The sequence below is a fragment of the Osmerus eperlanus genome, chromosome 7 (assembly GCF_963692335.1).
Source record: "Osmerus eperlanus chromosome 7, fOsmEpe2.1, whole genome shotgun sequence".
NCBI lineage: Eukaryota > Metazoa > Chordata > Actinopteri > Osmeriformes > Osmeridae > Osmerus > Osmerus eperlanus.
In genome coordinates this window covers 18,276,530-18,299,568 of record NC_085024.1, presented here as the reverse complement: position 1 = coordinate 18,299,568, position 23,039 = coordinate 18,276,530, and the positions used below count along the sequence as shown (strand labels likewise).

Here is a 23,039-nt window from a genome sequence, read left to right as displayed (position 1 = left end):
TCTCTTTATACAGCTTTAATAATGTTTACTTCATATGAACTCAGCAGTGAGACCATGTGTGACTCCAAATTGCCATCTCTGGAAGATATCACAGTCTATTTGTTTGTTTTTTTACAAATGTAACATCCAAATGAGGTAAGAAAACACTGGAGGAGTGATAAATACTATGGCAACCAGAGCAAACAAGGATATCACATGAAGGTGAGGAGGTAGTAGCTTGGAACTGGCCTCCACAGACTTTTACATCATTCAAATCCATTTCAACACTCTAGTTACATAGGTCATAACAACACCATAAATGTAAGCAGTTTATTCCATTAATATTAGGATGAATGGATCCTCTGTATGATTTCCTATGAGGGCAGTGGGAGTCAGAAAGAGAGAGAAATGAGAATGGAAGAGAGAGGAAGTCAGAAAGGTGAGAGAGCGTGAGATAGAGCGCAAGAAAAAGAGGTGTGAAGTTTGGGATTAACATGTTGTGTGTTATGTTTTGTATGGTTACACATTGCGGGAAAGTGGAGTGTGCTGGTGTTCAGTGCTGACAGGAGCCACATTCCACAAGGTGAACACAAAAAGGACTAAGCCGCTCCCCTTTCAAATGACTGCATCACTGGATTATTGCAAAATTCTTTCTAGGGTTTTCACTTGTCAGGACAGGCAAAGGCACGCTGTCAGCAGATAGAGAGAGAGAGAGAGAGAGAGAGAGAGAGAGAGAGAGAGAGAGAGAGAGAGAGAGAGAGAGAGAGAGAGAGAGAGAGAGAGAGAGAGAGAGAGAGAGACTAAGCAAAAGAAAAAGAGTTGGAAAGCAAGAAAGGGAGGAAAATATAGATTACTGCAGAGTATTGTAATTTCAAGAATAACAAGACAGGTTAGAATTAGCGTATTTTGTATGTAGTGACATACAAAAGAGATAGGAGAGAGATAGTGGGTGTAAGAGAGAGAGAGGAGAAAGAAAGAAAGAGAGAGACAGAGACTAAGGGGTGTGTCATAGCAATTTAGTTCCTCAAGGAAGTACAACTGAAAATGATCTTGAGAGTGGTGAGCACAAGCAGATAGAAAGACGGCACAACTGATTTTCTTTAGTTTTCACCTTGTAAAATGAAGGTGTTCCGATAAATGTATTCTCTATGTTGACAACTTGATCCACGTGTAGAGGCAGAGCAAAAACTGACACAGAGGAGGGAGGGGGAACCACACTCACTGACAGACTCAGGTAAGGGTGCTCTCAATGTTTTTATCTAATAGCAGCCTAACTACAACAACTGTGCAATGATTAATTATCTTGTACATAATTCTCGGATTGAACAAGTTGTTTGAACGTGTTTTGTGATTGGTCGATTTACACCCAGGCAAAAAAGTAAGCAGGAAGGTGGTAAAATCAAAATCAATTTGGCAAAATGGATAATGTTTGATAATGTTTAACTTTCCTCTCATCTAAAACTTGGGTGGGGGGGACATTGTTCATTCAGATGGTGTAACAGAAAGGCAGCACCACAGTGTATGTCCTTATGACCGTAAAGCTGAACATACAGTACTGTCAGTGCCTGTCTAATATTACGCAACATGGAGCAGTAGACGTTCCCTCCTTTATCCAGCCTACTTTGACTGAGTGTCCAAGCCTGTGAAGTGAAAGAAATATAATGACACAACAGTGTTCAACAGATGGTAGGGATGGAAAAAAACAAGTTGTGAGCCAGTGATGACTCCTCAATGCAAACCCAACTGCTGTCAGTTTCGTTTCCCTTGTGAAACAACAAAAGTCTGTGAGTCTTGAACACCCTATTAGAAATGTAATTGTTACTACGGTACTACTACACAGTACTATAAAGTAGAGGTTTAAAACACTTAAAACCATAATCAATTGATGAGTTTATCAGTAAACTGATGATGCACTGGCACATGCACTAACTAGGATATCTTAGGAAGCCAGTAAACATTTATCAACAGTCTCAGTGTAGCTCCTTTGTGAGTGACCAAAGTGCTACACATCCCTTTCTGATCTACTATGGGAAACCATTGATGAGGCCCACATGGCATAAATGTTCACAATTATATACTTCGGGAACACGTTTGTTTACTTCTCTGACAGAGAGAACTGCAAGATGTCGCAAAGAACATAGACTGTTTCCATGATTTACTCTACCAAGTGTTAAAAGGGTTACACATTCTATGTATTACATTTTCATTATTCTCAATGGTGAATAAGAGTGAGGATGGAATAATGTACTCGGGTGTCAGTGCCCCCAAGTCCAGACAACCGGTGACACACGTAAGCCTCTTGGGGCTAATGTTTAAGGAGCATGTACAAGCAAGGACCTGGTGCCTCTTAATAACAGTGTTACCCATGTGAGCAGGCCAATCTAAGGGAGTCACCACTGGCTTTACCTATACACACAGACATACATCCATGTATACATCCATAAATACATACATACAGTACATACACACAAATAGATACAAACACACCCAGCCCCTGGCTACATGCTGCCGTTGTCTGTGGAATGCTAGAATGCTAAATATTTATATTTAATGCCTGCCTGCTTGTACTTAATCCACCAATCATCACTCTCGATCGGAGTATCTGTCAAAGGGACTATCTTCAGTTGTGAAACAATTATTATGAAGATAGCAGTATAACAGGTCTGAACTCTTCCAAAAGAGTTTCTGCACCAGATTATTATAGCTGTACATAAACTCTTAAAAACATACATTAACCATATTCCTATTCCCTTAAGTGGTTGCCATTTCCATTAGTAAAAAGGCTTAATGTGATAATAGTATTTCGAACAAGTGACTCTCATGCAGAGAGTTTAAACACAACCACACCAGCTTCCAGTTTCCAGCTCTGCCTCCATATTTCTGGAGTGAATGTATTTCCTGATGAGGGCACACATCTCTCATCAATTCACAGTAGGCTTTTGGAGCATAGAAATGAGATTTAGAGCTATTTTGAAATAACTATCACGCTGCTCCACTTCCATTATCACAGTTGAGGGAAATGAATCTAATGAATGTTCACTAATTCCCCACAGAGATGAAGCTTTGTATTGAAGCACACCATTAGAAACATGACACTGGTTCAGAATTAATGAATATGCATGTATTAAAAGGCGTAATGGGATGTCTTATGCAAGATTAGTGTTTGAATAACATGGATGTTGTAACTGACACTGGGTGTATGCAAGCAATGCAGTGCTACAGTTATTATCTATTAAGCACATTAAATATATGGATCACATTGCTCAACACCTGGCAATTTGTTTTAAGTGCTATGAGTGTGTGCATACTTTCAGTCAAAAGTCTAGATTATCGCTTTTAAACCAAATACAGAAATACACCTGCAGCTGTTTAAAAAGTAGATAAAACACATGTTGTGTACACCCAAATGACACTTAAATTGAGTTAAATGCTGTTGCCCATGTTCTGTAAAGGATGTCTCAAAGGAAAGAGGAGGTGTTCATTTGCATGAGAGTGCATTCCAAAACTTCTATAGCAAAAAGCGACTTTGTCCTGGCCTCTAACATTCTCTGTTACCACTGTGTTGATGCAACCTGCACTGCAGGTAGGGACCTGCTGTAGCTATGCTGCCTTGTCTGCCTCACATACTTGTCCACACAGGCCTGAGTGGGGTTTCAACATTGAAGAACTTTACATAGGGCGGTGACAACGAGTCAATTAGTTGTTTAGTAGTTAGCTCTTGACAATGTTTATATGATGTGGAATGGAGTGGACTAACCCTAATTCATATTTTCTCAATTTGACACATCCTACCTCAATAAACTATGGGACTATTATTTTGTATTTACCTCCATTGATAATATTCTTGATAACTTAAATCTCCAACTGACTACATGAATGCCACTGAAGTAAAGCAGCCTTGTAAGTACAGCCCGATTGCATTGTTAACCAGACAACTATTTTCTCAAATGGGTTAGGATAAATCTTTTTTAGGCAAATCCAAGTCAAGCTTCCACCTAGAATGACCCTAATCCTGTCAGACTGTGTGGTATAACAGCTGTACATGTTTGCATGAAAAAGATACAATGATCACTGATGACTTCCCATGGGTTGGTTTTCCATATTTCTCCCCTGGAGAGTGGTAGGCATGGGGAGTGCAGTCTCCTTAGGGTACAGGTCTAGGTGCTTCCCGTGGGTTTTAGCTGTTTACGTCTGTTGTACTAATATGAAAAACCAAAATAGTTGTCTGAGCTGAAGGGTACTTAAAGGGCTTAAAACAACCCTAAACCCAAACATCTAAAACAAAAAAATGGTGGATAAGTGCATAAAGCAGTATGGCTGTTCCAGATGTTTTTGACGAGGCACGGAATTTAAAAGAAAAAACATTTTTGTTCAACTCTATCCTGCTTTCTCCTCAGGTGACCATGGAGTCCTTTAGCTCCAAAGACATGGCCATGCAGGCCCAGAAGAAGATCCTCAGCCACATGGCCAACAAGTCCATGGTCAACATGTTTATTGACGACAACAGCAGTGAGATCATGGATGAGCTCTACCGTGTGTCTAAAGAGTATACTGGCAATCGTACAGAGGCCCAGAAGGTAATAAAAGATATGATCAAGATTGCAGTGAAGATTGGTGTGCTGTTCAGACACAACCGCTTCAATGCAGGGGAACTAGGTTTGGCTCAGGACTTCAAGAAGAAACTGCACCAAGGAGCCATGACAGCCATTAGCTTCCATGAGGTAACAGCAAAAAAAGTTTTTGTTTCATGTTTAGCATTTGTAGTTCAGTATTTAGATAACCAATGACAAAAGGTAACATTTAAGAGGAGCAATAAATTTGATGATAGTAATGCTATTATTTGAAAAGACGGGCATATTGTAATAACGCTGAACTACCATGGTAATTACATGACTATCACTTCCTGTGGTGTAGGTGGAGTTCACCTTTGACAAGACTGTGATGTCGGAGATCTTGACAGGATGCAGGGACCTGCTGTTGAAGCTGGTCAACACTCACCTCACAGCCAAATCTCATGGCCGCATCAATCATGTGTTCAACCATTACGCTGACCCTGAGCTCCTGACCAAGCTGTATGACCCAGATGGCCCCTTCCGGCCAAACCTTATCAAGATCTGCAATGGACTCAACAAACTGGTAGAGGAGGGAACAATATGAGTCACATGCAATGGCCTGTGTGAGACACTGATCGATGTGTTCAAAAACGTCTGGCTTAGAACTCATTGGGCTGACTGATCAGATAGGATGTGACATCACTGAAGACTGTTACAGTTGGAACTGGTGTTACATGAAGCAGACGCTGATGTGTTATCATTCCAAAAAAAAGACTTTGAACAAATGGGAAAAAGACATGGCCACAACTGGACCTTAATATTTGTTGCTAGTAACTGATAATATTTCCATTTTTAAATGGTACGTCTAACACAGGAGTCTCCAAACCTGTTTCTGGTGAGCTGCCTGCATGTAGGTTTTTGCTCCAACACGAATCTAGCACACCTGATTCCAATAATTAGCTGGTTGATTGGGTAACTAGTGTTGAATCAGGTCAAATAAGTGTGGTTGGATCCAAAACCAACAGGCAGATAGCTCTCCAGGAAAAGGGTTAAAGACCGCTGGTCTACTGTTTTTTTTATGGTAAACACAAAGGTCAAAAGGTCTTCCAGTTTCTGGAATATGCTTGAATGGGATAAAATCACTATTTTAAAAATGGAATTACCATCTGTACATTTTAATTTGTTGGATGCATTGGAAAAAAAAGGTACCCGAATATAAACCAATGCTTTTCATTGAAGTCCCAATCACAAATTGATACCAAGATCCTGCATTGCCATCTGGTGGTTAAAAAAGGTAATGCTTAAGAAAAATGCAGTTACTTTTTTGCACATCTATTTCAAAATAATGTGGGGTACAATCAGTAATTAATGTTACAGCTCAGGAAGAACTAAAAATAGCGATTTTTTATATGAATCTCCAAATCGCTTCTTTTGTAACATTAAAACCAATGCAATTTAAACAATAAATCTTGGTTATTTACTGTCTTTTTGTAGATTTTATGAATATTTTTTCTTCAGAAAAACTTTATTAAGATGGGTGGTAGTGTGCAATAATGCTGGAACATCTGAACTGCAGAAATTGAATGTATTTGCTCCTCACATGAGTAACAAAGTCAATATACTGCAACCTCACATTAAACCTTCCACTAGTTTTTGTAATCCCTTTGTAGTCTCGATTGGTTATCAGGACAACATCATTTGGATAAGTATCACTACCATGTATCTATGTCACCAACTTTTAAAAAAACTAACCTGTCACAAGAAAGGCTCTGTTTAGCCTGCAAGCTGAATTGACCTAATAATCAGACACACTTAGGGACTTAAACTCAAGTCATGAGCTGATTACATAATTTGAGTTAGGAACCAACACCTTGCATTCCATCTAAATGATTGCTCAGACAATGTTTTAGTACAACACAAAACCGTTGTTGAGCTTCCAGACTTCATACCAAGATTCATTTAATCCTCAAATACCAAAATCGTGACTCACAAATTATCACCACAGTTACAACTTGTGCAGCCCTAACTGGTGAGGAGTACATTCCAGTTTAGCACAGCAGCTAACCCTAACCCCAACAAAACATGGACACACATTCAAGTAAGGAGCCCATTGAACAAGAGGTGATTCTTCTGCAGGAAATAACAACTCCTCTAAATCCGTCAGGCCAGATTATCTTGGAGGTCAATCCCATTGACTAGCCTATGTATTAGCTTTATCAGTCCCATAGTTGGAGAGGAGAAATGGCATCACAACTCAAAGATCTCGTCCTCCCGGTCTCTTAGTTTCTTAGAGCATCTGGTGATAGTTAGGGGCACAGCCCCAAGTACTGCTTGTTGGTGTATTCTGGAAGCTGAAGTTGCACTCCGGGACCTTGTGAGTCTGCGATCTGGTGCTCTGCTGGCACAAGCTGCTTCCAGAGAGGCAAATCTGTGAATAAAAAAACAGTCCAATAAAGTCACTGATATTTGGCAAGGAAAAGCTTAATACTAATCACAGCACATGATCGTCTGATGTTTTAACATTTTTTTGAATGAACATGTCTTCTCTTAAAATACATCTTAAACCATAATGCTTAAGAATACAGAATATGTGGAATTACACTTATTGCTACCTTTTTTCTCCTTCTAGACATTTTTTGACAGCGGCCTGCTTAGACTGGTTGATCCTACTGTCCATCCTTTTCAAGAAATCCATTGGCGAAAGTTCTTCTTCAAGGCAATCCTCCTTTATAGAGTTTCTCACTGGCTTCCAATGTTGGTCGGAGTTGCAAATTGTGTCCTTTGCCTGGTTTAAATTCTCCTCAGCTAAACCTTGTTCATTGTAAGAGTCAGGTGCCAAAAAAACTGGGATAGACAGAGATGTCTTTAAGAATATTGAGTCATTGGTGTAAAGCCTATTTGCTCTTTTAATGTCTTCCATCTGTAAGAGAGAACATAGTTCCAGGTAAGGTTACAACGTTGTGGGAAAGCCAGGTCCCATATAATTCCAAGGCACGCTAAAGACAACCAAAAGGTAGCTACATTAATTTATCTAGCACTAACTAGCGTTGCTAACTAGGCTTTATACTTACAGATACTCCATATTTCAAGGAAAGTCCTTGCAATGTCTCCCCTGGTTGGACTAGATGTTCAATTCGTCTTTGGCGAAGTGGAGAAAGAGAAGACTTAACCAGACTACCATACGACCTAGTGCGGGAACCCCGTAGTCCACTCGTAGGTAGGGGAGCACATTCATTGACACGGGAGGACATAGCTAGACTTTACAGAAAACATATGGTGTGTTGGTTTCAGCCTTCAGCCTTCTTCTTGCGTCCATCAAGATCCGTCAGCTGATTTGTCATGCAAACTGAGGTTAGCACGCTAATCTAGCTAGCAACGTAAACGTAATAGCTTAGTAATAGTTCTAAACTATTCGTCTCTATCATTTATAGCTAGCTATAATACCGCACCGCGTTAGCATTCGTCTAACTAACTTCGTAGTATTTCGATTTCAGACACCTAAACACGCTGAACTAGTACTTACTGATTCACTCAATAAACTAGGCTTGCTCGCAAGCATGTTGCCATCAAATGTGAACGTAAGTCTCTAAGGTTGGCTACGGAATAAGGTGCCGTGTATATATCTCAATGGCAATCTTCATGTTATTCTAAAAACAAACAAGGAAGTTCAACGATTGAGGAATTTGTCTCATGCTCAGCATGCTCACTGTGTGATGAGACCCCATATCCCACAATTCTTTCCTCAAAAACCCGGAAATAAACATTAACACTTTCACTGTAGTCGGTCAGACTGCTAGAGCTACATAAAGCGTAGCCTAGACTAAAAATGTCTTTCAAACGAGAAGGCAATGACTCAAGTCAACTGAATATTCTGAAGGTACTGTAAGTGGTTTTCACATATCCTAATCATTTGAAACGTTTTCTACTCTACGGCTAGCTAATTGTCAGCATATTTTACATGTTTGTTTAGCTGTATAGCTAGGGAGTATTAGCTAGCTACTTAACGAGCTGGGAAGTCTAACTTGCTGGTCTGTATTCAAACGATTACTTTCCAGAAACGACGTGTTGCAGATCTCCTATCTAACTTTATTCCAGAAGACGAAGCAGCCTTGTTGAAAAATGGAAGGTGGGGAGTATATTGCGGCGTGTTAACTCGATGCTTAGACCATAAAGCCTGCATGGATGTGTAGTGTGATAATTTATCAATGATTCTCAATTTCCTTTGCAGATACACTTGCCTTGTGTGCTCCTACCGTCCTGTTTTTGATACAGTTGACATGCTAACAGTACACCGGAAGGGTAAAAGGCATCTTGAAGGTGAGAGTGACGGCAAAACATTAAGTAATGGCAATTTTAAGTAACAGGTTACTTACTATCTGTGGAGATTGAACTTTCTCACACAGTACATATTTTTCAGGAATGAAGTGGTATTATGGACAGAAAAAACAACTGCAAAATGAAATAGTAAAAAGGAAGCATCAGGACTATGTTCTAGCTGAAGACAGTAGACAGGTAAAACTTGGACAGTTTTTTTCTTGTAAAGGAGTCAACAGCCCACCATAATTGTAAGGCATTAGTTTGTGATTTTGTTGTTCCCAGGAACCTTCCAGTTCAGCCCCCCTTCTGACACAGACACGCAAGATTGCCCATCATGCCTTACTGAAAACTGCACCCTACAATAGTTGCCATAAAAAGACCAGGTATGGTGATCGTATGGTGAACATTTTAGACACCGGTGTACTACACTGGTTCACTTCCAAAAGTCAAACTGTGCAGAAAATAATTGTTAAAATATTTATTTCCAGCACCAAGTCTGAAAAGGGGCCAGCAAATTCAGGCTCAGAGATTAATATCAGCCCTTCCAGCACAACATCATCACCTCAGCACCAAACAAGAGAGCAACCCTCAATCAATGCAGCCTACAGCACACCAACAGGTACTGTCTACAGTAGGGATGCCTAACCCTGTTCCTGTAGAGCTGCTGTCCTCTAGCTTTTCATGCAAACCCTAATAGGACACACATGATTCTAATAATTAGATGAAGTACAAAGTGAAACATGTTTGCTTCAACAGGGGTTGGAGTGAAAATGTACAGGAGGATATTATAGATCTCCAGGAGCAGGATTGGACAGCTCCTGGTCTACTGCATGATTGTCTTGGGAACCTGGTAATATCATGCATCGGTGTACTTATGAATTTTCACGAACTCTGTAGTTGCACATTGTTATGTGTTTCAACAGTTAATCAGGGATTGTGTCCATCTGAGAGGAAGAATGAGTCGAAGACATCAAATCCAACAGTGTCCCATGAGTCTGAACATTTAACAGCCCAGAGAAGACGAGAGTTGGAGCATTATCTAAAGTTGAAAAGGTACTGCTTATAGTTTTCTGGGCATGAATTTAAGTCAAGCTTTTTACAGTGTTTATGATTGCTTCCTTTGCTTGTATATCACACCACTAGGTGTCAGTATAGCCTTTCTTAGTATTCTTCCCTATTCCTTTTCTACCATTTTTTATTCTGTATCGTCAACAGTGCGGGGTGGCTGCAGGATAGAAGTGGTCAGTGGGTTAAGGATGAGAATGTGGAGTTTGATTCAGACGAAGAGGAACCTGCTCCTGTACCATCTTCCCCTGGTGACTCAACCAATAACAGACCAGAGGACCAGCATTGACACACTCTATCATCACTGTTAGTGATTCCAAAAGCCCATTGGAGGGAAAACCAGCTAAAACTACTAGGTTTTTAAATAATATGACCAGAAGATGATCGAAAAACAACAACAACCATTTTTACATTTACATTTAGTCATTTAGCAGACGCTCTTATCCAGAGCGACTTACAGTAAGTACAGGGACATTCCCCCCGAGGCAAGTAGGGTGAAGTGCCTTGCCCAAGGACACAACGTCATTTGGCACGGCTGGGAATCGAACTGGCAACCTTCAGATTACTAGCCCGACTCCCTCACCGCTCAGCCACCCTTCCATTTTTGTATTGACCTGAGAAACGAAGCTTGTTGCAAGATGACCACAGTGACTTTCCACCTTGCAAACACTGTTGCCACTTGCCAGCATCTATTTTCAGTTCCCTTTGTGTCCTACTCTTTCTCCTATTGTATTTTGTCCCAACACCTTCAAACTACGCCCCCTGTCAGTTAGATGGCCAATATAGTTGCTAATTTTGGTTGTGGAGCCACCGATTAACATTTCTCGGAAGGTTATTATTCATATCACCAGTTGGATTCGATCTCCCTGGGTTCAGTTAGGTTTGTGTGGACTTCACATGAGTTAGAAATTGATAACGTGTGTCAAAGTCGCTCTGTCCTTTTGGAACTCGGCATGTGATTGTCTCAGGATGTTGAGAATAAGTGAATTCTTGATCTGTTATCTGTTTAAGCTAACTTTTATGAATGGGTTGGTTAAAAAAAAAGGATGGTGTAAACTTCTAAGCAAATACTGTGAATGATTGTTATTGACTGATGTATCATTGGACATGCAAAACTGGTTTGTGTGCGGTATAAATCAATAAAATTACCTATGATTTTCTAATACTCTCCATATATGATTGCTAACCAGAAACTTAGAACTTACCTGAAACGGATCCTTCCTGGGCACCTCTCAGCTGGGTAGTTGATAAAGTAGGTCAAGTACAACATTTACATTGTCATTTAGCAGACACTCTTGTCCAGAGCGACTTACAGTAAGTACAGGGACATTCCCCCGAGGCAAGTAGGGTGAAGTGCCTTGCCCAAGGACGCAACATCATTTTGCACGGCCAGTAATCGAACCAGCAACCTTCTGATTCATAGCCTCCAATGAATCAGAAGGCGACTCCCTAACCGCTCAGCCATCTGACCCCTAACATAGTCTGCATGTTATCCTGCATTCAGTCTCCATAAATACACCTGTTTTTTCCTGTGCTACAATTATCAAAGGAAAATACCTCCTAAAATAAATTATGGTATGGTAATACTGAACTTAAATCATTGCAACACTGGTTTCTATGCCAAGTGTCACCATGTAAAATAAGACAATGCAACCATGATCCATGCTAGCCCGCATGTCAAAATCATCTGCCGCTTGCATAAAGAATGATTTTCTTGAAAGTCAAATGTTCAAAGCCTGTGGACTTCTTCAGGGCTGTGAAAATCCTCAAAGGTTAACAGCTGTTTCTTCATGAGTTCATAATTTTTATGTTGGCAACTTGCGCATGTTGCTCACTGCTCCAGAGCTGTGAAAAGTTGTTACATATATTTGGAACTGGGAAACTCAAGCCCAGAGGACTGAGTTACATAGACAGGAAGGTTAGTGGCTTGGGGGTATATGATGAGAGGGTTGTAAAAATAGGTCAGGTGCTGGGGGTGCACACCAGGAGGACTGAAGAAATTAAGAGTCATGATTCTCAAACTGATATAGAGGTGTAAGATTTACAACAAATTAACTAGATTTTTTCAGGCCCATAAAAGTACCATACTTGAGATATTACATAGTTTTCCTTCTGAACCAAAAATGTAAAACAAAAAAAGTATAATTTTGTTTTGGAACAAATAAACAAAAAATGTATATATAGTTTGTCAGTGGTTTGTTATTCTGTTTGTCATATGTTTATGAAGTCATGCAGTCAGACCACATTATTCAAACTTTTTATTTAAAGTATTTACATATTTTGTCATCTATTTATAGCACCACATTATGTGCATGAATTAAGGAAATCTGTTGGTTTTTGTTGGATGATCATTGCATGCTCTAGAAGCAGAAAAAGACGCATCACATTTAGATGAACTGTACATGCTTTATAATTGAGTTTAATGTTCTACAGAATGCAGTTAATGGAGAAGGATTTTTTTTTTTTTGGGGGGGGGGGCTCATCTCGATGTTATTGTAAAGTTGTGTAGGTATAATCCAAGCATGTAATGAGGACTTTTGTGAGCTTCGTTGCACCCCACTGTCAAAGCTAGCACCAGGATGTCAAGAGCAGTCTTTCACAGTCAGAATCTCCAAGGGCTACTAGCCAAGAGAAAGAGGGGGATGTTGTTCCTCTTCCTTCATCCTACTCTCTGTTGGCGAACTGGATGGAGGAGAGAAAAAAAAGAGTATAACAGCAGGTGGCAGATTGTCACTGGTCACCCAAGAGCTGTGACACCACACTAACACATAATCACAAACTGTACTTATTGGTCACGAACATTGACTTCTAAGTAAGAATATGCAGTTATCATGACATCCTACTTCATATCCTTGTACACCATATTTACTAAACAAATTCAACTTTGAAATCAACATGCTTAAACGTGGATTGGCAGACTATTATGTTGAATCCGAATGATTGACTTTTCCATCTGCAAATCACCTACCAGATACAGTGCTATCTATCAATAATATTGTACATCTGTAGACACAATTGGAATGCTTAGAAGTATAGTCCTGACAATGGTTTAGAGGTTTATGTGTGAATTCCTCTAGAGACTCACGGATGTCGTTGTTCCTGGTGACAGCCATTCCTGCTCTGGCGCGGGGCCCCTGCTGGGTGAAATGATAACCAAACTTGATGATGCTGGAGCTGTTCTCCAACATGGTGGCTATCTCCATCTCCACTGAATCTCCCAGTTTCTGTCTCTGTTGGTGTATAAGGAAAGCAAAAGTGAAAGATGGTGAATTGGTTAAAATAGCTGAGCAGAACATATCTCATTGAAACTGTCACAACCTGGATATCTAAAGTAGATAATGAAATCCATTAACAATCAGCTGTTACAAATTACTAAATGATGTGCAACTCAAAGGGCATTAAGTCAAATGGGATGTCCGACCTGATTATCAATCTTCAGCTCCAGTAGTGTTGTATTGTTGGCCATGGCCTTGACAATAGCCATCATACCCTCTCCAGTGATAAAGTTGGACTCAATGTTAAGACTCTGAAGGGTGGTGTTGTCATGAAGCATCTCAGCAACAGCCTGAACCACACACACATGCATGAAGAATCTGTTTTCAGGAAGTTTTTTCTAAACTATCATGAAGAGGGGAGCATCGGTAGTAGCTACAGAAGTATGTCTGTTATGTCCATTAACAATAGCCTTTTATTCAGTAAAGTGAATTTATGATATCACACCTGATGAACAGAAAACTTACATAGGCCACAGGGTCATTGCTGCGAGTAGCAGCAATGCTCAGACTCTCCACGCAAGAGTTTTGTTTCATCGCCTCAAAGATCTCTTTCAATGTGGGAATGGGTATGTCCTAAACAAGAAAAGTGGATAGTCAGTACTTTCAAAAGCTCTCAGTTCATTCAAAGCTCAAAACAAATCTACCCGCTCACTGGAACTGTAGCATCGACACTAGTCTTCTCCTTCAAGAAGATGTATAAACCACGATTGTATGATCCCAATACTGTGTGAAATCACTGCCTTTACCTTGATGTTGTTGAGGTTGACTTCTGTCAGGCTTCTGTCATTCTTCTGGATACTCCGCAAGGTGCCCTCCACATCAGTGGAGTTGGGGGGCTCCTCCGGGAATATCTTGAACGGGTCTGGTTTAACTACGCCTGGAGGCACCAGAGTACCACAGGTGAGGGAGCTGTGCAGTAGGCTACTATGGTGGGGTATTCATGATCAAGGTCCATGAAGAAATGTGAAGAATCCATACCATTATGTCAACATTAGAATGTGCGCGTTAACGCTATCATTGTCCTTGGATTAATTAATGCACTGAAATTATAGTAGATTGTTATCATATTACAATTAAACAACTCAAGCCTACTGCTAAGATTGTTTCGATATTTTAAAGAAAGACTGGTTGAATATTTCCCACATACTGTTGATTCCCTCTGTGTTGGCAATGGTGCCTGTCGTGCCCAGAGCGTCGTAGTACTGCTTGTTACTCATCAATGTGTACATTCCCAGGATGGCTGAAAAGACAGATATTTTGTTGAGGAGACTGTTACTTAGCACAACTTTAGTATTTATTTAGAAATGTACATGTAGAATTCATAAAGGACATACTGTAGCTTGGAAACAGTAAAGGAGTAGTACAAAGAATTCCATGTACTTCTTACTGCTCCTGTACTCCTGCTCCTTCTTGTTCATATGTTTGTGTTGTTTATGTTTTTAAATGTTCATTGTGTTGAGATTATAGATGTATTATTTGTCCAATTCGATTTTTTTTGGCTTGTTTCTCTGCTGCTGTAACAGCCAAATTTGCCCTCCTGGGGATCAATAAAATATCAAATTTCAAGCCGTTAAAATGTTAAGACACCCAGCAATTATGTGAGGGATGTAGGAGGCCAGTGTTATTCTTGTTGATAATGGGTCAACACTAAATGATGGATTGTCTTGCTTCTTATTTGAGTTCATATATAGGCACAGAGAACACTGCATGGTCCAGTGGCATTCTACCAGCTAGGGAATCAGAACTTTGAATAACAAAATCAACAATGCGTTTGATTTGTGGCAGCTCAGCTATGTTCATTTTGCAAGATGGGGCAAATCACAATGGCCTTCTAAAAATATGCAGTGTAGTTCTAAGTTGATTGGTTGCTTCTGCCAGTGTTTACGTTTCACCAGCAGGAGGCAGTGCTTAAAATGCCTTCTCTTCTTTTGGTTACAGCCGGCCCATCACCACCAAACTGTGTCACACACCAACTGCTGCGACAGCATACCCCCAACAGCCCCCTGACCTGGAGCATGAAACTCTGGGAATGGCCTTGTGACGATAGAGAGATGCAGAGACAGCTGCTTGCAGCAATGAGCCAACGGCACCAAATCAGCTTGAGAGCAGCCTTGGTCCATGTTAGCTTTATAATGCAACATGCTGCCCTCCTGCCCCTCTCCCGGGATAAATAAAGTTAAGGAAAAAGCTTCCCTTCCTGTTGAGCTGGCCAGCTTGTCCATCATGGATTACACACACTCTTTGTCTTATATTCTCACAGTGTCTACATCTTTCTTTCTGTCTCTCTCTCTTTCTATATCTCTCTGTCTCTCTCTCTCTCTCTCTCTGACATACACATATACACCACACACACACACACACACACTGTCTCCCACTGACACCGAAACAAAAGATTGACAGAGGCTAACGAAGTTCTAATCCCCTTCTAGGCTCCCTCCATGGTTAAAACTGTGGACTCAGTGAGAGGACTGACAGACTAATCTCTCTGGCCTAGACTCCCCCAAACCCCCACTGTCACTTTCTGGGTGACTGTCCAATGCATGCTTAAGATCACCCTACAGGAAACTACAACTATACACAGGAACACAAATAAAACATAACAGAATAAGAATTTTGGAACAATTTACTTTTTAGATATTGTTTTTTTTTGTGCCATAGCTAAAAATAAGGCTGCTTTGCTTATGCTGTTTGTGTGAAATACATGGATATATACAGTACAGTACAATACTATAAATATTTCCATGGAAGCATCAGCTTACTGCTAATACACCGACTTCCTGTTAATGCATTGACTTTATTAGGACTTTTTGTATATAACAGTGTAGGCCAAAAAACTAACAGTAGGCTACATCGGTGAAGTCCACCAGACAAAAAAAATACCTTGGGGGAGAAACATATAAAAAAACTCACCCACATGCTAACTTAATACATAATCCCGCAAACACTTTGCAGATCTATGGCCTCAGCAAATAAACACAAAAATGGTTGGTCCAATCGACTGTGCAGTTGTTCATTGCCACAGTGTCTGGTTCAAATTGATACAGTATCTGTCCCCAACATTCAACTCACTAACCCCCTTCCCCCCCTTCCCCTTCTTCCTCCCTTCCCACTCCACCCTGCCTTTGGTGGACCTATGCAGGCCTATTTTGGTATTGTTGAGTGTGGGGAATTGGAACCCCCATGATTCCATGCCCCACATCCCATGGTTCCATGTTTCTCTTTAAGTGGGGGATGTTTCATCCAACTACAATGTGTTATGTGAACCCAACACTGATCCAACTAAATATTGCCACATAATGTGCCAACAAAAACAATGGAATAAAATGGGCCAGTAGCACAATCATGTCATTGGGCAACTACACATAAGCTATCGTTATAGTAACTCCAAGCCTGCATGAAAGAATAGACCTCCACGAAAGGAAATCCAAGATTACATCTTAATGGCTATGTCATATTAATTTGGACCTTCATCAATCAACACAAATTAGATTACAATGAAATGAATATGCTAACATCACTGTAAATCTATTTGTTTAAATGACAAAGGCACAGTGTAGTCTACGATGTCATTGTAAGTGGGAGTTAGTTAACAAAACAATAGTGCTCACTTGTCAAAGAAAAAAGGCATTTACTTGAATCGATAAATATTGAGTCTCCAGTTTTGATGAAAGAAATATGTGTGGGTGTGTGTTTGTCTCACCTGCGATGTCACACATCTCGGCATCAGTGGCATTCTTCAGAGCCTCCTCCAGCTCTGGTTCTAGGGTGATCTGCTCACTATCAGGGATTTTTCCTGAACCTGGCTTAGGCACAAAGGTCTTCCCTGGATAAATATAGGGAGACAGAGAGGGGCAGAGAGGGGGAAACTAAAGATATAGTCTTCAGACCAAAAACCTTAATAATGGTGAGTTCTCACCATTATTACCATCATCTCACATTTTTCAGGCAACATTGTGTGTCCCTTAGAGTGGATTTGACTGTATTTTCAGGATGTCATTGGATCGTGTCTGCTTTAAAAAGGGATAAAGCTTTTCTTGGAACTGAGTTCTGCCCTGCATGCTGCCATAAATCTATGCATATTGAGTATTTAGAGTGCGGATGTCCCTTCAAGAGTTTTCAAGAGGTTGCTGAAGCTCAGTTAGCTACCTTTCTTCTCTCCAGTGAAGGGCACCAGGTCGTCCCTGTCTGCATGCTCCAGAGCCTGCTTCTCCAGGTGGTCCATCAGGGCGTCACGGTCAAACTGTCCTGTCGGGTTTTTCTTCGTCTGGTCACGCTGGCGGTAGCCGGCTGGCAGCATGGCGTTCTGAGAGAGGGCAGAGGTGATGTTTATGTGGTGGAGACAAGTACAGATTGTTCTCGCTGGTCTTCCTATGTGTTCTATCTGGCTGTACTGTATGCAACCATGGCAACCTAGATGGCTGTACTCTTGAGAAATACAAGAAAAAATTAAGCTGACACTTTTTTCCAAAGCGATTATAGCAGTGGTTAATGTGGCGGTGGTTAAATACCTCTGGATAGACATTTTGTCTTTATATGTTATCGTCCCAGTTGAGGTCAAGTACAGTACACAGTTATGGTACCTGTTTTAAACTTTGGCATTTGTGTGTCAATGAACCCCAACCCAAATGTGATGGGCATTCTTCCTCCATCCCCTACTCCTGGAGACTACAGGGCCAGTATCCCTGGGTGTTCCTCCTTATCCAGGTTTGTACCTCTGGATCCAAATCTTGCAGTTCATACTCCAGTTGCTCCAGCTCCTTTGGGCTGAGGCCCTTGAGGAGCGCATCCTCGTCTATGTCCCGGGGGTCCGACATGTCTGCAGGCTGGTGGGGGCCTCCTAGGGCTCTCTCTCATACACACACACACTCACACACTGCTCCACACACCCCTAGTGAAGAGGGCACTGTCTGCGAAAGGGGACAGAGAAAAGAGAGGGTATGAGTTTAGATACTATGAATATGTGAAATAATATCGAATTTGACTTAACTTGTTTTATTGAGACAGCTCACTGCTTAATGGCTCTTTAAAAGATCATCGTAGTTCTACTTATTAACACAAAATACACAATGGACTGTATTCAATACTTAAGCACATGTGCCAAAGCTGAACTGGAATCAGATCACAGATTCACACATCTTACATACTAACTTCTATGGGCCGTGACAAACAAAGTGACAGAGAGAAAGAGAATTAATTCAGGCAATGGGGTGAAGGTGGGAAAATGAGAGAGAAGTAGCAAGAGAGAAAGAGAGGTGGTTCTTTGCTATTCTTAGTTTCAGTGCAGTGAGCAACAGGTTTAGAGTTACAGAGCAGAGACGTGAGAAGGGAAGGAGTGGGGTGGAAAGGGTGTTTCCTTTTTTATCACTGACTGACACTCATACAGTATATTAGATCCCACCCCTGAAAAGCCACAAAACCTAACGCTGAATGACCACAGATAAGGAGTCAGATGGCTGAGCGGTTAGGGAATCGGGCTAGTAATCTTAAGGTTGCCAGTTCGATTCTCGGCCGTGCCAAAATGACGTTGTGTCCTTGGGCAAGGCACTTCACCATACTTGCCTCGGAGGGAATGTCCCTGTACTTTCTGTAAGTCGCTCTGGATAAGAGCGTCTGCTAAATGACTAAATGTACCAACACACTGGTACAACAAACTGGTCTGTAGTACATTTTCAGCAGTAGTGGTGGATAAACGAGAAACAATGACTATATTAAGCCTGGGCGCCCAGAGGAGGAAATGCCATAACAATTAAATACCTTAGGCAAAGTAGATGACTCACTGTGTGAGTAATGCAGCATCGTATAAGAGGTCAAATCCATTTTAATGTTCAGCCAAAATTCCATTCCAACTTGGTCAATGTAATTATTATTATTTTTTTATCAATCATATCAAGTATTGAAAACAAGAGAAACCCCTAACTTTCTGTTTCTGTGATTTAGAATCAGCATACAGTAGATGATAAATAACCTGGTAAAAAGTAAATAGATGATGAGAAACTACGTGGAAATAAGTAACTCATCAACATCAGGCGTTTCGAATCTTTAATACTACCAGGGATGATAATAATGTACACACACATTTTAATAGCAATGTCAATGTCACATTTCCTTCACCAAGGTCCACTGAAAGTGATATGCCCTTAGCCTTCATGTCAACAAGGTGAATGTATCCAATGATCAGGTTACAATGAGAAAGTTTATTAGTGGACACACACCTAGCTTGTGACTCGATGAAAGGCACATGTACACATCCTGTGACTATGGATTTACAACATCAACTAAATACAATGACTGTATAGTAGAGTAGTGTACCTGTACACAATGTGCTACAGATCACAATGCCAGTTTATACAATGTCTGAAATTGAAATGTTCATCTTGACAGGAAGTGCCTGTGTGGTGTGTGTGCATTTGTGTGTTTTTTTCAATCTTAGTGTTCCACGGACACCATGACATTTGCACAGTGGTGCTCTAATGTGTAAAGCCAACAACTCATACACTGGATCAAACAGCTGATTGTTTGGGAATGATGGAGGAGGTAAGAACAGGAGGAGCAGAATACTCGACTCAAACTTTAGGATCATTTCAGATGCCATTCTGAAGTGTCTGAATACTTTGAACTTGCTTAAAAGTAAAGGAGTAACCATAGTAACCATGTTCAGTCTTTTCCCCTCTCCCTTGCCAGAGTGATGCGCTGTAGGACAAGCTTTACAACCCATTTCAATTAACTTGTGGAGATCTCACTGGACAAAAAAAAAGAATCATATTGATGCAGCCCCTAAGTCTGGGGTTTTGTTTACATAAATATGGTGACTGAGTTTCATAATATCCATGCCCTGGAGATCAGATGACAAGGCCCAAATGGCCTTTCAATTAACAGCAACCAACTACATGATAATGAATCATAAAAAAATGGCCATGATAATTGTAATCATATTTGTGCATGCCCATTCCATACAGCAATTGAAATAGGTCTAATTATAAGTTAATGTAAGAGTTATGATTTGCATATACGATAAATGACCTAGGCCCAGTTTCCCAGACATGGATATAAACCTAATCCTAGATTAAAAAAGTTTTCAATGGAGATCTTCATTGAACTTTTCATTTACTTCAGGACTAGGCTTAATCCATGTCTGGGAAACTGGGCCCTAGAGTTCAACTGTCATGGTTTGACTTGCAGTAACATTGTAAATAGCATGTCTCATATTCCAGGAAACAACAAACTGGATGCTAATGAATGCACACCTGTCTACAGAATTCCCATGGGGTTTTTATGGGAACCAAAACAATGTGAGAATGGAAGACCTTACAAACTAGCTGGGTCAGATTGTGTCTTTCCACAAGTATTATCCACAAATGTGAGTTAACAACCAAACCATTAAAGGAGAGGCATTTATTAGCTGGCTCCTCTGCCTCGCATTCTCCATTTCCTAAAGAAAGACATTTTAATCCATGAGATAGAAATGGAAATACCTGTTAAAAAAGATTTAGCTCAAGTCTTGTAGTCCCTCTTTTGTGCAGTTCTGACATTAATGGAACATGTTTTGTCACATACTGTACAGCATGTTTTTGTCAACAATTACTGTCCAGACTGAAACTCTTAGGTACTCTCAACATATTCAAATGTAAAGTGATTTGTCCAAGTCTCTCGAGTCCAAGGGACTTTGTAGACTCCATAGTCATATTCACCTCTGGCAAGACTCAATATGATCTAACTGCATTACGCAATTCAGGTCAAGGTGAGAGTCTAACACACTACCTGTATGACAGGCAACATGACGTGTAGAAAGACCATTAGAAACGGTGTCCAAAGTGCCCGAAGCTGTGACTCACTTTGTCCGGCTGGCAGATCAGGAGATCGCACACCATTTGCAGGTCGGCTCCTCCAGTTCTTACCACTGAAGTGTAAAATTCCAAATCAACCCCAGCTTAATTTTAGCTTCACAAGTCAGCTTCTTGCAATGGCGTAAATCTTCTTTGGCTTGGGTTGCACTCTCAACCCAGACCAAGAGTGCCATTTGGAGGACTAAGAACTTTTATTCCAAAATTACTGTATGGTGTTCAGTATGGAGGTGTTGTTTCAAATGAATGAATGGGAATAGGTTGCCGATGAACATTGGAATGCATATACATGGGTTATGTAAATATGTAGGCCTAGGTCACAAAAGCAGTGTATAGAGTAGCCTACACAGAATGAAGTGAAATTTTAATAGCATTTAGTGTTTATAGTGAAATTACAAAATGTACTGACAATATGTGAGTGGGAGTGCATTTGTGGAATGGTACTTCATGACATAAAAAGATAATTATGAAAATGAATAGGAAGATTATGATAATTATGAAAAAGAATATGAAATGTTTCCATTTCATATTCCTACGGAGCAAAACATTGTGAGTGAGAAGAAAAGGGTATGCTAACCGTATCTACATGCAAAACATCTACCCTCTACACATCAATACACCGGCATAGCAAGTTCCTTCCATGCGCCGCTAAGTTACTGTAACTAAACAACAGGACTTTACTCCCTCCCCCACTTCTAATTATATAGTCCCCCTGAGTCAACATCACAAAAAGCCCCATGATGAATTAAGTGCAAAGCATTGGACAGCTATTAGATGACTTAACCCCAACATGCCTACAGAATAGTTTCATTTGAGTGACAATATTTGAGTTTAGGTACCCCTGTGGCGCCCTGCATTGGAAATGCCCCAGTCAAATGTCAACTCATGGGCAACGTTAGCCTGGGCAATAATAGAACAAAAAGGATTTGGTCTGGGTAGATGCATACCCATCTGTCAATGCAAGTCATCAAACTCACGTGAACATAAAGCAACATTGCATTCAGTTTAAAATATAGTTGATTTCCAGTACAATGCAATACCATTTTTCATGGTACATAAATTAATCTGCTCATCAGGTGTTCAAATACACATGCTTTTTTTGTTACTCATGCACAGTGGCACATTTGGTAACCTGTTGCCCCAAGCAGACAGCCAGAGAGAGAGAGACAGAAAGAGAGAGAGATTAAACACGGGAGATCCCCTTGCCAGCAGTATTACACTAGTTCAGAGAGAGAAACAGCCTCTCACCTACCTTCACAAAGTAGCAGTGGAGCCCCTCGGCAAGGCAAAGCCCACAGTAGAAACCAGATAATGTTGTTTCTCTTTTTTCTCTCTCCCCTCCTGCTGGTTTTCTTTTTTTTTTCTATCTCCCCCTCCCCTTATGTCTCTCTCTCTCTTCCTCTCTCTGTCCCTCTCCCTGTCTCTGGTGTGCCAGGCTTCTAGGCTGCGATGCTGAGACAGGGATACTGGCAGCGTTTTGAGAAGTCAGCATTTTATTATTTTGGCTTTGCAAGAGTGACTGTGAATCACTGGAGAGTGGGGTGGGTGTAGGGAGTGATGGGACCATCCATGTGCTCATCGGGATTCAAACTGCCATCGGGGGACAACTGCTGTAAGGAAACGATGACACCTAGTGGTCGTTATTTGAATGAGTCTGACCATTTGACCATCTGACCCATGGTTACAGATATGCTACAGAATGTCTGTCATGCTATTGGTCATTGGTACCATGCTTCTCCTCTGTCCCTTACTCTACTCCTCTTTTCTTACTCTAATAAATTAATGCCCGATCTGAGTTCTACAAGTAAAGGTTGATTTGTGGACAGCATCAGGGCCTGCCTTCGGTTTTCTATTTTTATCACTTCCTTTGCTTAATCCTTCTATTTACTCTCTCTGGCATCTTTTCCAACCCCCTCTTTGTGTCTGAAACTTCTCCGGTGTTCTACAGTACAGTCAATGTGTCCTTCTTTCTTCATGATTATGTGACACTTAGTTTAGTTGGATAGTTC

General features: G+C 40.7%; 4 protein-coding genes across 5 annotated transcripts; 2 read left to right on the top strand and 2 right to left on the bottom strand.

Annotated features, from left to right (window-relative positions):
- The first annotated feature begins 737 nt into the window (after window positions 1-737).
- On the top strand, window positions 738-6,017 carry tnfaip8l2b (tumor necrosis factor, alpha-induced protein 8-like 2b). Its single transcript, XM_062465493.1, has 3 exons — window positions 738-1,213; window positions 4,377-4,700; window positions 4,894-6,017. Exons 2-3 carry the CDS (start codon window positions 4,383-4,385, stop codon window positions 5,134-5,136), a joined length of 561 nt encoding a protein of 186 aa, XP_062321477.1. The 5' UTR covers window positions 738-1,213; window positions 4,377-4,382; the 3' UTR covers window positions 5,137-6,017.
- Window positions 6,018-6,473: 456 nt separating this feature from the next.
- lysmd1 (LysM, putative peptidoglycan-binding, domain containing 1) lies at window positions 6,474-8,192 on the bottom strand. Its single transcript, XM_062465492.1, has 3 exons — window positions 7,604-8,192; window positions 7,145-7,452; window positions 6,474-6,960 (listed from the first exon to the last, which is right to left on the bottom strand). Exons 1-3 carry the CDS (start codon window positions 7,781-7,783, stop codon window positions 6,780-6,782), a joined length of 669 nt encoding a protein of 222 aa, XP_062321476.1. The 5' UTR covers window positions 7,784-8,192; the 3' UTR covers window positions 6,474-6,779.
- Window positions 8,193-8,206: 14 nt separating this feature from the next.
- On the top strand, window positions 8,207-11,029 carry scnm1 (sodium channel modifier 1). Of its 2 annotated transcripts, XR_009930770.1 has the most exons (9): window positions 8,207-8,409; window positions 8,588-8,658; window positions 8,761-8,849; window positions 8,950-9,044; window positions 9,132-9,232; window positions 9,338-9,468; window positions 9,773-9,902; window positions 10,065-10,336; window positions 10,534-11,029. XR_009930770.1 is itself a non-coding variant. In XM_062465490.1 (8 exons), exons 1-8 carry the CDS (start codon window positions 8,359-8,361, stop codon window positions 10,201-10,203), a joined length of 807 nt encoding a protein of 268 aa, XP_062321474.1. In that variant the 5' UTR covers window positions 8,207-8,358; the 3' UTR covers window positions 10,204-11,029. The 2 variants fall into 2 exon arrangements, 1 of the variants encoding a protein (XP_062321474.1); XM_062465490.1 differs by having other exon boundaries at window positions 10,065-11,029.
- Window positions 11,030-12,306: 1,277 nt separating this feature from the next.
- tmod4 (tropomodulin 4 (muscle)) lies at window positions 12,307-22,428 on the bottom strand. The gene is made up of 10 exons (XM_062465489.1): window positions 22,283-22,428; window positions 17,902-18,096; window positions 17,336-17,492; window positions 16,890-17,012; window positions 14,337-14,429; window positions 13,936-14,066; window positions 13,655-13,762; window positions 13,336-13,479; window positions 13,000-13,144; window positions 12,307-12,596 (listed from the first exon to the last, which is right to left on the bottom strand). Exons 2-10 carry the CDS (start codon window positions 18,001-18,003, stop codon window positions 12,574-12,576), a joined length of 1,026 nt encoding a protein of 341 aa, XP_062321473.1. The 5' UTR covers window positions 18,004-18,096; window positions 22,283-22,428; the 3' UTR covers window positions 12,307-12,573.
- Between the last annotated feature and the right edge of the window lie 611 nt (window positions 22,429-23,039).

Bases quoted from the DNA above. Each gene is read 5' to 3' on its own strand.
- lysmd1 (XM_062465492.1), bottom strand. From the start codon at position 7,783: ATGTCCTCCCGTGTCAATGAATGTGCTCCCCTACCTACGAGTGGACTA. The intron at 7,453-7,603 runs GTAAGTATAAAG...TCTCTCTTACAG, and splicing joins CCTTGAAATATGGAGTATCT to ATGGAAGACATTAAAAGAGC. The intron at 6,961-7,144 runs GTAGCAATAAGT...TTTTATTCACAG, and splicing joins TGTCTAGAAGGAGAAAAAAG to ATTTGCCTCTCTGGAAGCAG.
- tnfaip8l2b (XM_062465493.1), top strand. From the start codon at position 4,383: ATGGAGTCCTTTAGCTCCAAAGACATGGCCATGCAGGCCCAGAAGAAG. The intron at 4,701-4,893 runs GTAACAGCAAAA...CCTGTGGTGTAG, and splicing joins CAGCCATTAGCTTCCATGAG to GTGGAGTTCACCTTTGACAA.
- scnm1 (XM_062465490.1), top strand. From the start codon at position 8,359: ATGTCTTTCAAACGAGAAGGCAATGACTCAAGTCAACTGAATATTCTG. The intron at 8,410-8,587 runs GTACTGTAAGTG...ATTACTTTCCAG, and splicing joins GTCAACTGAATATTCTGAAG to AAACGACGTGTTGCAGATCT. The intron at 8,659-8,760 runs GTGGGGAGTATA...TTTCCTTTGCAG, and splicing joins GCCTTGTTGAAAAATGGAAG to ATACACTTGCCTTGTGTGCT.
- tmod4 (XM_062465489.1), bottom strand. From the start codon at position 18,003: ATGTCGGACCCCCGGGACATAGACGAGGATGCGCTCCTCAAGGGCCTC. The intron at 13,480-13,654 runs GTAAGTTTTCTG...TGTGTGGTTCAG, and splicing joins GCAATGACCCTGTGGCCTAT to GCTGTTGCTGAGATGCTTCA. The intron at 13,145-13,335 runs GTCGGACATCCC...ATACACCAACAG, and splicing joins AGCTGAAGATTGATAATCAG to AGACAGAAACTGGGAGATTC.